Here is a 16185-nt window from a genome sequence, read left to right as displayed (position 1 = left end):
GATAAAAATAATGAAAAACATTTTAATTGAAATATATGTACTCTGCACTTTATAATTTATGTTATCATATTTATTATTTCAGGTACTAAAATATTATTTGATATGTTTACCCAAATTTATGTCCCAATACATTCATTTCAATTACCAAGTGAATGTCACCATCATGATTTGATAGAGTATCTTGAGATTAAATAGCTAAAGAGTCAAATTGAAAATATTCTAAAGCTATAATTACTTTATGAAACAAATATTGAATCCAAAGAATGTATTTTCTTGGCCCAGAATCTTCCTAAAGATTTATATAGAAGTTAATGAATAATGTGTCCTTGGCTCATAATCCATAATTGATCTAGATGTTTTATCAATCATTTTGACAGCTCTTCTTTCCCAGCCTCATGGCCATTATTCACCTTTATTCTATTTTCAGTAGACTAATATTCTGAGCAGAAAAACATTATGTTGGGCACTGTCATTTCCAGAAGATTATTTCAGCATCTGTATAAACAGATGGTATCTTCTATATGTTAGTAATAAAATCTATTATTCCCAAATCGACTTCATAGTCCTACATATACAAAATAGTGTAATCAAGAATATGATAATTCTTTTAAAAAATGGCTTGAATACCTCAGCAGCACTTGATTTTGTTTATTATTTATTCTATAGTTAGCTTCTTACAGTTATAATTTTATACCCTCACAATGAGATACCTGTCAAACCAGGATGTCTAATTTGAAAGATTGCATTTAACTCTGCGAATCAAAGAGTTTTGTTCTACTTTTGTAATTTTGTTTTGGTTTTGTTGTTATTTGTCTTTTTTTTTCTGCTTTCTTCCAGTGCTTGGGAATGAACCCAGGGCCTCATACATGTCAGACAAATGTTCTACCACTGAACAGTATTTCAGACTGCTTTTACTAAGATAGACATTTTATGTGTGAAGTTGTCACATAAACAGAGCTGATTCACTCTTGGAAAAATGCCCAATCTAGAAATATGGAAATTAAGACAAAGACAGAGAGTAGAGGGGAAAAAAAACTGTATACTGTTGTTCAGTGCCTAGATTCTAGATATAGCATAGCTCATTTTCCCTCAGGAACTTGCATATTCTGCTACGTGAAGTATAGCACCTTGGTGTTGAGTGATTATTTTTTATTTGCCAACAAGGTTTTTTTTTTCTCAACTCAAAAATATAAGCTTTACATAAGAAACAAGATTCATTTCATGCTTTCCAATGGTCTTGTAATTAAACACAGATAACTTTGTATAGTGGAGGTTCTCTCTAGACTGTGAACATAATTAGTTTGCATATGCTTATATCCATGCATGTTGACCTTTTGCTAGTAAGAAATTCATGCCTTTAACATTCCAATATATTTATATTATGACAAAAAGGGTACAAAAATAATATAATTTGAGACTCACATTTATTTAGGTAGAATATAATAAAATAGAGTATATTTCCTACCCCAAATAATATATTTTCAAGGCTATGCTAAATTTGTGATAATACTTTTCAATGATTAAGAAAATAAAAATCAAAACTTCACAGTTAATGATCCTGTTCCTTTTATTAGATTGTTATTTTGAATTCAATTTGTATTCTCTTTCTATTATCTCAAATAATATTTGAAAAAAAGACTCATGAAAATCAGGTGGATTTTATGAGCAGTTACTAATAGCAATATTACATAAGTCTGGTAAGATGATTCAGTAAGTCATGGTTTTGTTGCCAAGCCTGCTTCTTCGAGTTCATTCCCCAGAACCCAGATGGTAGAAGCCAAGGACCAGCACTTTCAAATGTCCTTGGTTTTGAACAGTTGTGCCCTGTTAACCCACCCCAGATGAATTTCATCTCTGCTCATGTGGTGCGTATTTTAATCCTAACCCTTAGAAGGCAGAGGCTGTCAAGGCTGCAAAATAAAAATAAAACCAAGACAAAATATTATATATATATTCAGCGAGAAAATCAAATTGTCATCAACTCCTGGTGTTCTTAAAATAAGTCAAATATTGCTGCAATTTCTTTATCTTGGTGCTGAGAACTAATGCTATGTAACTAGTTCCCCATTTATCTACAATTAGATCAATTTATAACAAGCAGCCCTTTAGAGTTGTATGGGGCTAAAGTTCTCTAAAGTACCTATGTAACAAAGGTAGAAATATGCTGTTTTGGTTTGGTATTATCTGGAACATACTGAAGCAAACCAGAAGAACAGCAAACAATCTGAAATCAATGTGCGTACTGTGCCTGAAAAGTAGATAAGTGGAAACTATTTTTAGTAACGAAATATGGCACTTTAGATAAGCTCTTCCTTTAGAAATGGACATTTTTCAGGTTCACACTGAATTTTCCTCAGAATAGGACAATTTAGAAAGCCCTGCAACAGAAAGCAATTGGGTAATGTATAAATTGTCTATTTCCTTTTGGAATCAGCGTGTGTTTTGGTTTCCCATTGACCCTTGTAATGTAAAACTTTCTGAATCTCTGCATAAAATCTAAATTCGAGAAAGGGAGAAAAAAGTAAAGCACTCATGGGTGGGCATGATGAAGACATAAGACATAGGACCACCCAACTATGTATTTTAAAATCATGGGTTGGGGACAGATTGGTGTTCTTAAATTTTTCATGTCAACAATTGATATATTAAAACATGCATATGTTTACACAATTGAGCCATGCTTTTGATGTCTTCTCTTTAGCCTCTTGTTTCACTTTTCCTCACAGCTCTCCTATCTTCCTGTAGAATCTCCTTGTCACTGGCTGTATCTATCTACTCACTTTATTCCTGCTGCCTAAGGATTTTCTGATGACCCTTGCCATCAATTTCCCATTTGTCTTATCCTCGAGTTCAGAGGGCCTGTTTTCTGAAAGTATATTTTTATTTTCCTTAAGCACCCCTCCTTCCTTAAGAATATCTTTACTCATGTATATGTGAGTATAGATATGAGCTTGACATTATTTTTCTATTTATATCAATAAAAAAATATAAGCTCATGAACCAAATGTAACCTACTTTTGGACAATAGACAGAACGGATATATATACTGAAAGTTCTCAGTGGAATCCAGCATGGTAATAATGCCTACAGCCTTAAACATGGAAGAGACAAGAGAAACATAAATTTGAGGCTAATCTAAAATAAATATTAAAATCAAATCTCAAAGAAACAAAAAGAAAAAGACATCAATAAAAAGAATGAAGAAAAGCAGGGGCACTTAAGAATTCCCGACAGAAATTTTTTCTTTGATGATAACCAATCTGAATAGGGTAAAATACAACCTTAAAGCAGTTGCAATTTAAATTTCCCTACTGGATGAGAATGTGAAGACTTTTTCACATATTGATTAGCCATTTGTATTTTTTGCATTGGGAATCCGCTATTCATTAGCTCTTTCAGTTGCAAAGAAGGAAATTATGACATTTGAAGGAAAGCAGATAAAATCAGAATATTGTACTAAACAAATCCCAACTCTGACAAATAATGTATGTCCTCTTTCATATGTGGAATATAGAATTAAATTTTGTTCAAATGTAACGAAACAGTTAAACTATAGATGCTATAAAATCCTAAGGCAGAATCTATTTGAAGGAAAGAAGCAGCAAGAGGGAGAGATTTGGGATAAGGGAGCATAGTACGACTTTGAATAAGAATAAATTCCAAAAACATACATGAAAATGTCAAATGAAATATATTTCATGCTATACTATACAGAAAACTAACAATAAAATAGAACCTACTTGAAATCCAAATGTATTGTTTTGAGATCCATGCCTCGGTACGCCAGGGTTGTCACAGGAAGTCCTAGTGGGCTCTAAAGTAAAAAGTTAAAAAGATAACACTTCCTTATGAAGTAAAAACAGTTCAAACGTAATGCATGACACTTGTATAGGTCCCAATCTAACAAAATCCCACAGCGGAGGTGAAAGTTGAAGACACAATCTTAACCTTAGTAATGTAACTATTAGCCATTGTTAACTGCTTACAGAGGGAGAAATAATTTTTTCTAGGAATGTGGCCCATTGAACATCAGCCACATTCTACTGAAGTCATATTTGCAAGAAAATGTGGACAGTACAAATTAGTCACAAAGGGTCATACAAGAAGACACAAAGTTGTGTGACTGTGGAAAAGTGGTGGCTCTAGAAACAGTTGAGAAGTTGAATATGATCAAAATACACTGCTGTACTCTGAATGGCAACAACTTCCATAATCTCAAACATTTGAATGCTTGGTCCCCAGTTGGGGAGATTTAGGAGGCATAGCCTTGATATCTTGGCATACCTTGTGGAAATATGCCACTGGGGTTTACTTTGGGACTCACTTCTTGTTCACTCTCTTTGGTTCATGCTTGCAATTTAAGATCTGAACTTCTGCTCTAGATACAATGTGTTGAAAAATAGTCCTTTATACTGTAGGAAGATTGCCACTGTGATTGATTTAATAAAGAACTGAATAGCCATTAGCTAAGCAGAAAGAGATTAGATAGGACTTCTAGGGACAGAGAGGCTCAGAGATGAAGAAATTGGAGTTGCCAGCCAGATATGGGAGAAGCAAGATGGGCAGTACAGAGAAAAGGAAACCAAGTCACGTAAAACGAATATAGATTCAAAAGTGTGGGTTAATTTCAGTTATAAGAACTGGTTAAGAACAAGTATAAGCTAAAGCCAAGCTTTCATAATTAATAATAAGTCTCTATGTCATATATTTGTGAGTTGGTAACCCCCCAAAAGTTCCCTTTTCAACCATGCCTGCTGTTTGTTGCCCTGCATTCTCTAGCCCACAAGTACCCATATCCTTCTCCAATTGAAAGTTCAAATAAACTTCTTCTTTTAAAAGTTGCCTTGGCCATTATGTTTTATTATGCCAATAGGATAGTAATCAATATACAAGTACAAGCAACTAATGTAAAATTATACAGAAAAAAGTAACAAGTATGTTTCTCCAATGCAAATCAATTTTAAATAATCATGGATTTAGCGAATGTGCCCTTGGTAAAAATAATAAATGAAATACTAATAACACCTCCCAAATGAGCAGAAGCTTGCTAATCTTGAGATATAAAAAAAATCAGGATGAGGCTGGAGAGACAGCTCAGTGGCTAAGAGCATATATTGGCTTACAAAGAACCTGATTCCGTTCTTACAATGAATAAATGCAGCCTCTCCCAACAGCCTGGAACTCTTGCTCCTAGAATATCTGACAAGCGTGACCTCTGCTAGCTCTGCGCTCACCCTCACATACCCACACAGAGACACCTACACATACACATAATTAAAAATAAATCTTTAAAAGAAGAGTTTCAAGTTAACTTCATTTATATGCATCATGGGGTTCTTGAACTTTGAAACTTTTCATTAGAAAAAAGTACTGAAAACATAGGAAATCTATAAAAGAAAAGTTTTTTAAAAAAGAGTTACTGGCTATTCAAGAAATCCACATATACAAATAATTTTCTTGAGACATAAGGTACGGAAATAGTCTCCTGAAGAAGTGAAAGCTATTCATAGAAACAGGATTGATAACTTGGGCTGTACTGATACTTGTAGGTCACTCATATTGAGATTGGTCTTTGATTGTTTCCACAGACAATACTTGGTGAATTTCTTAAGTGTGGCATAGTGTGTTAGGATTTCAGATATATCTGTACAGTCATTCAACAATCTATGTTTTAGATAAAGTTTCATTTTATATAAATGTGATTTATTTGTTTAAAGCATTAAAATCATAAGATAATGACATATTCCACTTAAACTCACTTTCAGTAGTTTTTAAAGGATTCCATACTTTCTTGCAATATTTAACCTCTTATATTTTCACACAGTAAGAGGAACCAGTATATGTACCTCCCACCTATAATAATAACAATAATAATAACTCTATAATAACAGAGCTTAATTGCTTAATTATCAGTATTACCTATGCAATGAGGTGACGAGCCACTCCACGTGCCATCAGTTTGACATAACCTCGTGCTTGATCCCACTAGTATGAACGGAGAATTGCAGCTGAATGAAACCTCAGACTGATATATAAAGCTTTTGCCTTCTCGTTTTCCTTGGGAAGGTGTGCCAGGATCACCACAAAACTTTGCTAGAAGTTAAAATGGAGACACTTATCGTAAAAATAATAGATGCAGTAGAGTAAATAATCAATAAAATCCAGGAAATATTATACTAACCAGGTATCTATGATAACCTATCCCAGGGAAAATGTTCAATGTGTTTCTGACTTATATATAAAGTATAATGCTTAAAACATAATATTTAGATAACGGGTCTGATGTGCTCCATCTAGCATGTTACTCAATAAATGCCAGATGCTTTGAATTTTTATTGAATTAAATTGATCAGAATCAAACAATAAATCTCCAGCTGTACCTCGTAAAGCTATAATCTACGCTACATGTGGTTCACAGGTAGCTTCATTAGCTGTAATAACAAAGACAATTCAAAGCCACACTGATTTTCACATATGGCTGCTTACAGATACACAAACACATTTACACAAAAAGTAACATAAACACATGCATGTGCTGTTATTGTAGTCTTAGCACTGAAATCTGTGCCCTAATATACTTTTAAAGGGCTAGGAACCAGACTAGGATAAAATCAAACACAACTAGAAAAGAAAAAAAAAAGCAATGAAATAATTCCTAACCATATTCTGTTGTATTTGTTGCCACCAGAGTGGCTTCATCCAGCAACTGAGGGAAGCAAAAGCAGAGACCCACTGCTTAACATTAGGCATTGACAGGGAATCCCATGAACAAGGTAAAGGAAGGAGTGTAGGAGCCCAAAGGGTCACGGACACCACAAGAACAAGGTTCACAGAATCAACTGAGCTGGACTCATAGGGATTCACAGACTAGAGCTACGAGCAGGGAGTTGGTATGGGTCTGACCAAGGTCCTTCAAATATAAGTTATGGTTGTGTAGATTGTTGTTCTTGAGGGACTCCCAATAGTGTGAGCAGGGACTGTCTCTGAATATTTTGTCTATTTTGGGGACCCTTTTCCTCCTACTTGTATCATTCAGTCTCTATATGTAATAGGTGCCTAATGGTAAATACTAGGTGTGTGCTTAATCTTAATGTAATTTATCATTTCATGTTTGGTTGATATTCCTGGAAAGAATGTATTTTTCTAAAGGGAAACAATGAAGGAAGAATGGATCTGTGGGAGAAGGGAAGTGGATGGGAGAGCCTGGGAGGAGAAGAGGTTGGGGAAGCTGCAGCTGTGATGTAATATAAGAGATTAGGATAGATAGATAGATAGATAGATAGATAGATAGATAGATAGATAGATAGATAGATAGAATAGAAATTGTCTTTGCCTTCTGACTCTTTTATGTTACAAACATATTCAACAGGATTTTTAATGTACTGTATTTGTGATGGTTAAATATTTTTATTTGTTATTTGACTTCATTTATTCATCTAATTTCATATCTTCACTTTTTTACTTGTGGGTAAGTAATTTTTATTGTTTTGTTTTATTGCCTATTTATTTTAATACCATTTATTTTATTTATTCTTTGAAATTTTAAAATAGGCATAAAGTATTTCCTTAGAACTGTGACCTCCACCCTCTCTAATCTCCCTCTTACACCAATTAACTACAGTCTCAGATCTTTCCTACTTTCATGTTTATGTTTGTAGATTTGTGGGTTGATTGGTTTTGAGACCCACAGAATTATAACCAGAAGCCTCATTGTCACAATAGGTTTGGAACTATCCTTCAAACACTAATACTTTTCTGAGAAGGTTCAGTACTGATGCTATGACTGCAGAGGCCCCAGAATGGTCAATAGGCAATATTTCAAAAGTGTGGTATAGCATGTCTTACTGACTCAAAATTGACTATTGGTAGGGCCACTCTCATGCATGCCTATATACACAAATATCTTAATAATTGCACTACCAATCTTCAAAGAATTGGTAAAATAAGTAAGAGAAAAGAGGCTAGCTTTAGGTATTAGTCAGAGTTCTCTAGAAGAACAGACTTTAAGTATTAACTATATATACTAATTAACTTATATAATATATATGAGGTATTTATTGTAATGGCTTACAAGCTGTGGTCCAGATAATAAAACAATGGCTGTATACTAATGAAGGTCCAAATATACAATAGTTGTTCAGTTCACAAAGCTGGATGTCTCAGTTGTTCTTCAATATACATTAGAATCATGAAGAAGTGGGCTCTAATGCCAATATAGAAGGAGACTTGCCAGCAAGAGTGAAAGCAAGCAAACAAAAAGAGAAAGCTTCTTCATCCATGCCCTTATATATATAAACTGCCATCAGAAGGTGGGGCCCACAATAAGTATTTATCAGTCATCTTAAAAGATTTTGATTAAAATTGGGTGCTACCACATCAAGTGATTTAAGAAAAGGTCCCACAGAGATGTACCCAGTCACTTAGGTTTTCATTTATCACAGATGTAGTCAAGTTGACAACCAAAGATAGCTATCACAAAATGCATATGTATGTGTGTGTGTGTGTGTGTGTGTGTGATATTCTAAGTTTTTTTAGTGTTATTGTATGCATACATTTAGATCTGACCACTTCGTATTGGACAACCATTTAGGGCATATTTACTAGAATGTCTTACAAACTGTGATCAAGCTAGGAATACCATAGCTATTTATCAACAGAAGATGAAATAATCCTGTAGTTTGTTCAGTTCAAGGCTGGATTCTAACCTGGTCTTCAGCATGCATCAGAATCCCAAAGAAGTTGGAAAGAGTGCCAATAAAGGAATGAACTTGCTAGCAGTGAGAGCAAACAGTCAAGAGAAGGCAAGTTTCCTTCTTCAGTCTTTGAAAGAGGTTGCCAGCAGAAGGTGTGGCCCAGATTAAAGGTTGATCTTCCTATCACTATAGATCCAAGTTAAAATAGATTTCCCCACCTCAAATAATTTAAAGGAAAAAAAAAAACTCCCTAGTGTACTAAGCTGCTTGGATTTAGATATTAATGTAGATGAGTTAACAGCCACTCCTTCGTAAGAAATTCAAATTTAGTAACACTGATGAATTTTAATTTTCTACAATAACCAGTAAAGAGACCAACTTTACAGTAATATAGGATATCCAAGATTAACTAGATAAATCCACTCAGAATGTTTTTTATTTACTAAGACAAGCGTTATTCTGTATTTTTAAGCATCTAGATGTATCTGTAGACACACTGAAGAACACTCATCTCCAGATGCTTGCAATCCATATTGGAAGGAAGCAAATGAACAATTATCAAAATTAATCAGTAAAGATCGAAGGTTACATGTAGAAAGGCAATTAGGACTATGAGAAAAATAGCTCAAAGGAAGGATATTTAAGTCTTTGTGTGTGGTTTTTAATGAATATGCATTTCAAATAACATGGCATTACCTGAACTTTAGTTCACACTGTATTGTTTGCTAGCTGTGTGATATCAAGCTACATAAAAACTAGCTGGGTCCTTCAACAATGGCACAATCACCCACTGTTCTAACAAGTTTGTTTCCCTCTATGAGCTTAGGTGTCATCTGTGAAAATGTTTAGGCTGCACACACTCACTGAAGTGCTGTGTAACAGGAAGTTGAAAGGACACATGGAAAACAACTAAGACAAAGTTAGCCCTGTAAGATTTGTATAGTTAATAATTAAATGTGAGTTTGTAAGCAGTTTTTCCCTTCTCTTTCTTCCTCTTCTTTGTCCTCCTCCTTCTTGTTTTGATAAAAAAAAAAAAATCACTAAATCAAAGTCTCCCCCGCTCGCCTCGCCTCTCCTCTCCTCTCCTCTCCTCTCCTCTCCTCTCCTCTCCTCTCCTCTCCTCTCCTCTCCTCTCCTTTCTCTCTGTCTTTCTATTTCATCGTGGGGATCAATTCTAGAGACTCATTCATGCTTGTGGGTTGGTGCTCACCAAGTGGCACCTTCCCAGGCTAGCAAACTCTTCCACAGAAAATTTTCATTCACACACACACACACACAACAAAAACAAAACAGATAAACTCATCTTTGTAAGACTCTTTGATTCTGTTTAGGAGTATCTTTAAGGTATGTTAAAACATTGGTGTTTTCCAATATTAGCCTCATTGTAAAATGAGTTCCAGGGACTAAAGCATCTTTTATTAACACTGCAGAAATCTAGAAATAATATTACCTAGATGGATCTCTTTTCAATGCTGTACAAGTCCATGTCTAACAGAACACAACAATAAATAGAATTAGAATCTTAATCTGGTTAGTAATATTTCTTGAAATGGTTTCTACCTTAAAGGAATTGTTAAAAAACAAGAATAATTTAGGAAAAGAAATTATTGAAATAAAGCTCATTCACTGAAATATTTTTAGCTGAACTGTAAAGAATATAAAGAATATAAATATAAAGAATATAAAGAATAAAGGAAAAGTAGCTACATTAATGAAAACTGACTTCTTAAATTTAAATATTAATTATGTATTTGTATGGGGCTTAACCTCTTTGGGGACAGTCTAGCAAATTTGAAAGGTTTAAGCAGCAAATGTGACTTTAAAACATGGTCGTTATAAGAATTTTACTACTTACGTAAGCACTGTGGAACCTCACCACTCCAGGTACCATTGCCTACGCAGGTCAGAACTGCAGGGAAGGACAGCTCATAGCCTGCAGAACAGATGTAGCTAATACTGAAGCCCCAGTCGAAATTTGTTCCTTCCAGCCTTCCATTAGAGATCTGGGGAGGAGCTGAGCAGGTAACAGCTGCAATTACATTAAAAGTAATTAGACACAGCTGTTGAAATACCCTCAGTGTGAAATAAATAAATAAATATCATTAAGAGCTGCATATGTGCTATTTAACCTTTTGGAGGATAATACAGTGTGGCATGCTTTATCCTCCTATTAGTCTTCCTGAAAGATCTCGAAAATGAAACCGTGGAGGAGGATGCTTGCTTTGGCAGCATAATGGTTCCCAGTTCTTTTACAAAATAGCAAGCTTCCTGAAAATGAAGGGGGAGGTCACCGACCTTCTGTCTTTTATACCACAACTGATGGCAATCCTGTGTCTTATATAAAATTATTTCCCAAGGACCTTGTGAGGCTGATGAGCTGGGTGCCAAGGCTAGATTTCGATTCAGTGTGTTAATTGGGGGATTTAGAAGCAATTCTACAGCATTTGTTTTCAAATACATACAAGCTGTGTGTCTGACTACAGTATTCAGTATTCATTCTGAAAACATGCAGATTCCTATTTTAAAGCCTATTATCATATTTGTAAATATATAATTAATTTCAAATTATAATTTGCTTAACTTGTGTTACCCTTGGGGAAGAGTCATGTTGGAAACTGTCAGACATGAGAGAAAAAAAGAGGTAACATATTTCTAAGCACAAAAATGAGAAAGCTCTGTTATGATGGTTAACAACAGGGATAAACAAAATTTTGAGTTTTCTAAAATTTTAATTTTTTTATATATATAAATGAGCTAGAAAATAACTTTTGAAGTAAACACATCTATGGATCACTATAATAAACTGCATATAGATTAAATAGATTAATATGATATGTATGCAATAAAATTAAACTATCTGGAATTTTACTCAGAAAATGTAAAATATTAAAAAAATCATTGGAATTATTATATTTGTGAAAATATGTCATGTATATATTAAGGGATCAACTCTTACACATAAGGGATGAATGAATAGGGAACATCAATTATTAAAAATAAAGCTATCAGAAAACTAGCCCTTATCTGACATAATTAAAGTTTTCTCTAATGTAAGTATTAAAATACCATTATTCACATTAGTTTCACCAAATTAACATTTTCTTTTACCATCCGGAAAAGGTGGTTTCAAATCTCTCCACAGATTAAAGTTACAAACTTGTTCAAGTTACATCCTTTTACAAATATCCACCCACTGGTATAAGCATCAGTTGTTAACATATACCAATTCTGTGCTTTGTTCTCTTGCTGAGCTACAGTTCATTGTCACTACTCACAATAAAATATAAGTTTGATAAAAAAATACTATTTTAATACTTTTGCATGTTACACTAGGACTTTAAAATAAAATACTCCACACTTTGGTATCAGAAAAAAAAATGGAGTAGGGGCTGGAGAGATGGCTCAGAGGTTAAGAGCATTGCCTGCTCTTCCAAAGGTTGTGAGTTCAATTCCCAGCAACCATGTGGTGGCTCACAACCATCTTTAATGGGGTCTGGTGCCCTCTTCTGGCCTGCAGGCATACACACAGACAGAATATTGTATACATAATAAATAAATAAAAATATTTAAAAAATGGAGTAGAATAAGTATATACTTAAATATATATGGACTTTGTTATTAAAAAGAAAACTATGTAATGATTATTTGCAATGTTGGCAGAAGTATTTTCGTACCTCTACACGTTGGCATAAGTCCACTCCACGTGCCATTGGTTGTACACATCCTGACGCTGGAACCATTTAGCTCCATGGTATAACCTGGCTGGCACATGTAAGAAACGTTTTGCCCAACCACAAAATCATCTCCATATCTCAGTCCATTGGCTGGTATGCCTGGGTCTCCACAGCTGATGACTATCAGTGCCAAATGAAAAGGGGGCAGAGGGTTAGCACGGCCTGTAGTTGACATCAAGTAGTAATCATAAGATTTGCTTAACATATATACAGGGAAAAGAGCTACCATGCTTGTTTTTAGCCATAAAACCTAAACATATTTAAAGAAAATATTGGCAGGTCTTAATTGGCATCAGGAATCATCATTACAGATGTTGGGCAGGTTGTCCAGACATGTCACTTATACCTCAAAAAGAATCTTGGTTAAGATGCCATTGCGCTATAGGAAACGGCTTCAGGAAGCACTTTCCAACTTGCACTGTGTTATCATGCAGAAACTACATTAAGAAACTGGAAAGTGGGACAGGCAAGGTGGCCCAGGAGGTGAAAGTCTTCGTCATCAAGCCTGGTGACCAGAATTCTGTTTACAGCACCCACATGTTGGAAGAAGAGAGCTGATTCCTCCACATTGCTCCTAATGTACACACCCGGTGCTGAATGTTTGTGCATCCCCAGGTATGCATACATGGATACATTACATAAAAATCTGCTTTATTTTTTTTTAAAAAATTGCTCAATTAAAACCAGATTTTAAAAACATCAGATAACAGTCTTCCTCTTTCTGGTGTGGCCTCATATCAAACAGCTCGTTATCAACCTAGGCTACCTTTAAGAATTTGCAGTCTCAATTATAGAATGAATGTGCCAAGGGTATTATGAAAATGGTCTTGCGTATCCAAGGTTTTTGATTTATTTTATTTTTTATACAATACATCCAGACCACAGATTCTTCTCGCTGCATTCCTCCCAGCTCCCCCAAACCCCCATCTACCGCAGACTGCTTCCACTGTTTCGTCTTTAGAAACAGTAGGCATTCAAGGGATGACACCCAAACAAAAGAACACAAGGCCCTGGAAGACAAAAGCCCTCCTACTGAGGCTGGAGAAGGCCACCCAATAGGAAGAAAAGAATCCCAAGAGTGGGAAAGGAGTCCGAAATTTGCCAGTTCCCATTGTTAAGAGTCCCACAAAGACACCAAACTAACAGCCTTAACATATACCTAGGGGACTAGTGTTGAAGTCTAGGAGAGAGTCATTGCTTTACTGTATCATGAACTTTATTAATATATTATTTAGACTTTCCTCATTTGCACTGACTTTCACAAGGAAAATGGAGACTACTGTAGTGAGGATGTAGACCTCATCAACCAATTCTTCTACTGGCATTACAATAGACATGGACACAGGGAACCCAGATAGAGCGAGGGACATAAGGTTGTGACGATCTCAATGACCAGACCACTGCCTAGGTAATGGGTCAAAGATAATAGCCCTCACCTGGGAGGTGGTGACACAGGCCTTTAATCCCAGCACTCAGGAGGCAGAGGCAGGTGGATCTTTGTAAATTTGAGGCCAACCAAGTCTACAAGAGCTAGTTCGGGGACAGGCTCCAAAGCTACAGACAAACCCTGTCTTGAAAAAACAAAACAAAGTAAAACAAACAAAGAAGGCCAATAGTTCTCAGCTCATACCAATTAACCCATGGGCTTCAGTTACAAAAGACAAAAATTAACCTGATCAGAAACTCTGATGGCCATCAACAAGGACTGAACTCTACTACAGAATCTTTATTCAACATAGGCCTTATATTGATTGCAGTGAGGTCTTGGCCTAGTTGTCTGAATATAAAATGAATATAAAATATTAAGTCATTTAAACTGTTACCAAAGACTTTCAGAAATACATGGAACAGCTGAGAAGTAGAGATAACAGAAGACACAATTCAGGAAAAAGCAAACAAACAAAATATTGCTTTTTAAAGCTTCCAAATTTACCACCATATAAAAATGCATAAACACTTTAAATTTTTTATTGTGTTTCTTTAGGTTATTTTATGGTTTCATCAAGATTTTTAGGGAGAAGGATATTAAAAGAAATATCCCCTAAGTCTTGCTTTTTGGACAGGTCCTTTTGCAGACTGAATTAGAATTTCGGCTAGATGGAGCAACCATGGGGTTACAAGGCCACATGAGCTGTGATGCAACCACCAGTCAAGAAGACAGAGCGTTTGCTTCACTGGTACTGAGCAGGGGCTGAGCACACAATGGCAGCAGCATTAATGAACATCTGACAATGGAAACGTCAGAAGAGGTTGTCTGGTGACTTCTTAATGAAGCAAAGGCCAAGAGAAGAGTCAGTTTCCAATAGCAACAGGCTTTGTAAATAGCATCTGCTTGGCAAGTTAATTCATTCTCTGCCAGCTTGTTTGCAGCTACCAAAGGAGGCTTTGGCCTTTGTGGGCAAAACCATAGATCAGTTTATGGCTTTACCCTAAAATTGGAGACATCAATAGGCCATGATAAATGTTGTGGGTTTTCTCTTGAAAATCTTCAAAAACAACCCAAATCTTTAAATACCCACATGCAACAGGACTGATATTTCTATGTTCTTATATTCTCAGAGATTAGTAGAGCGTGTACATCACCATGAGAGATTAAATATTTGCTTCTGGGATAAATATGTTAATGAATTTGTGAAAGAGTAATTGAATTGTCAGTTTAAACAGAAATCCAACAAAGTCCCATTGGTTTAAACTTTTCAATTTGTTTTGTGGAATTAGTCTTATTCCTTTATAAGTAGTTAATGTCATTTGGTACTATTTATAATAAACCTAAAATACATGATCTCTACACCACAAATAAGGTATAATTGTAGTAGTTTAGTCAGTGTTTGCCACTAAAAATTCATTTACAGATTAACATCTTTTGTAAACATATAAGTATATACTTTAAAATAAGATAAGACATGTTCCATAGGTAAAATGTAACTCATTTTAATGGATTTTATAATGAATATTGTGCATGTTTCACCCACAGGCTCGAGTGGTTTATTTTAATATTTTATATCCTCTTATTCAGATATACATTCAGTCTATTTTATATAACCAAACTAACTTTTGAGCTATTCTTTGCTCATTATTACAGACAGTACACTAAAGACCATGTCTGTTTAGATATCAAATACATAAATACTTTGCCAATACAGGAAAATAACACTACTGTAGCAACAAAATGATATTAAGGAGAGGGTAGCAAAAACATCAGTCTGATAATGGTTATAAACTTCTATAATCTCCCAATTAGAATGCCAGTTTTCTTTTGAAATCTCAACAACAGAGGCTTGTTCAACCATTGCCACTCTAAATGTTTTAGTATAGATACTTCCTGACTAGGGTGGTAGTTTTATTCCTTGTTATCTCTAGTAACTACATGCTTTCTTCCAAAGCAAGCCTCACTTTGTAGTGTGACCACCAAAACTATCTCCCCAGAAAGTGAAATAGTCTAAGGTCAAGAACAATATTACTCAGACATAGCACCTTCTCCTTCGTAGGAATTACATCATATCTTGATATCCATTCACTCAGTCTCATTTTTAATTATTATTCATCACCTAGTTCTCTCTTGTGAGATCAGCCCTGTATTTAGAACTATCTCCTAAAAAATGAAAAAAAAATCTGAAAGGTTTCATTGTTCTGGGTAGGTGCCAAGGAGCCAGTAAAAGCCCAATTATCATGCTGAATGTTGGGAATTAAAAGCCCAGTTATCATGCTGAATGTTGGGAATGAAAAGCCTTAGCATTCTTATGACTCAACTTCATATA

At 35.0% G+C, this 16185-nt stretch overlaps 1 protein-coding gene across 2 annotated transcripts in view; it reads right to left on the bottom strand.

The window, feature by feature from the left end:
• Csmd3 (CUB and Sushi multiple domains 3) overlaps positions 1–16185 on the bottom strand; it is a 976611-nt gene that overhangs the window by 28631 nt on the left and 931795 nt on the right. For both annotated transcript variants that reach the window (XM_041637611.1, XM_041637612.1), the window contains 4 exons: positions 12368–12547; positions 10549–10722; positions 5920–6093; positions 3741–3814 (listed from right to left, as the gene is read on the bottom strand). In XM_041637611.1, coding sequence (XP_041493545.1) covers positions 3741–3814; positions 5920–6093; positions 10549–10722; positions 12368–12547 — 602 coding nt within the window. The remainder of the gene's footprint in view (positions 1–3740; positions 3815–5919; positions 6094–10548; positions 10723–12367; positions 12548–16185) is intronic.

This window comes from Microtus oregoni, unplaced genomic scaffold, assembly GCF_018167655.1.
Source record: "Microtus oregoni isolate MIOR12 unplaced genomic scaffold, Mior012 000053F_ref0000044, whole genome shotgun sequence".
Classification (NCBI taxonomy): Eukaryota; Metazoa; Chordata; class Mammalia; order Rodentia; family Cricetidae; genus Microtus; species Microtus oregoni.
Note: the sequence above shows the minus strand (reverse complement) of the source record. Positions and strands in the feature narration are given on the sequence as shown.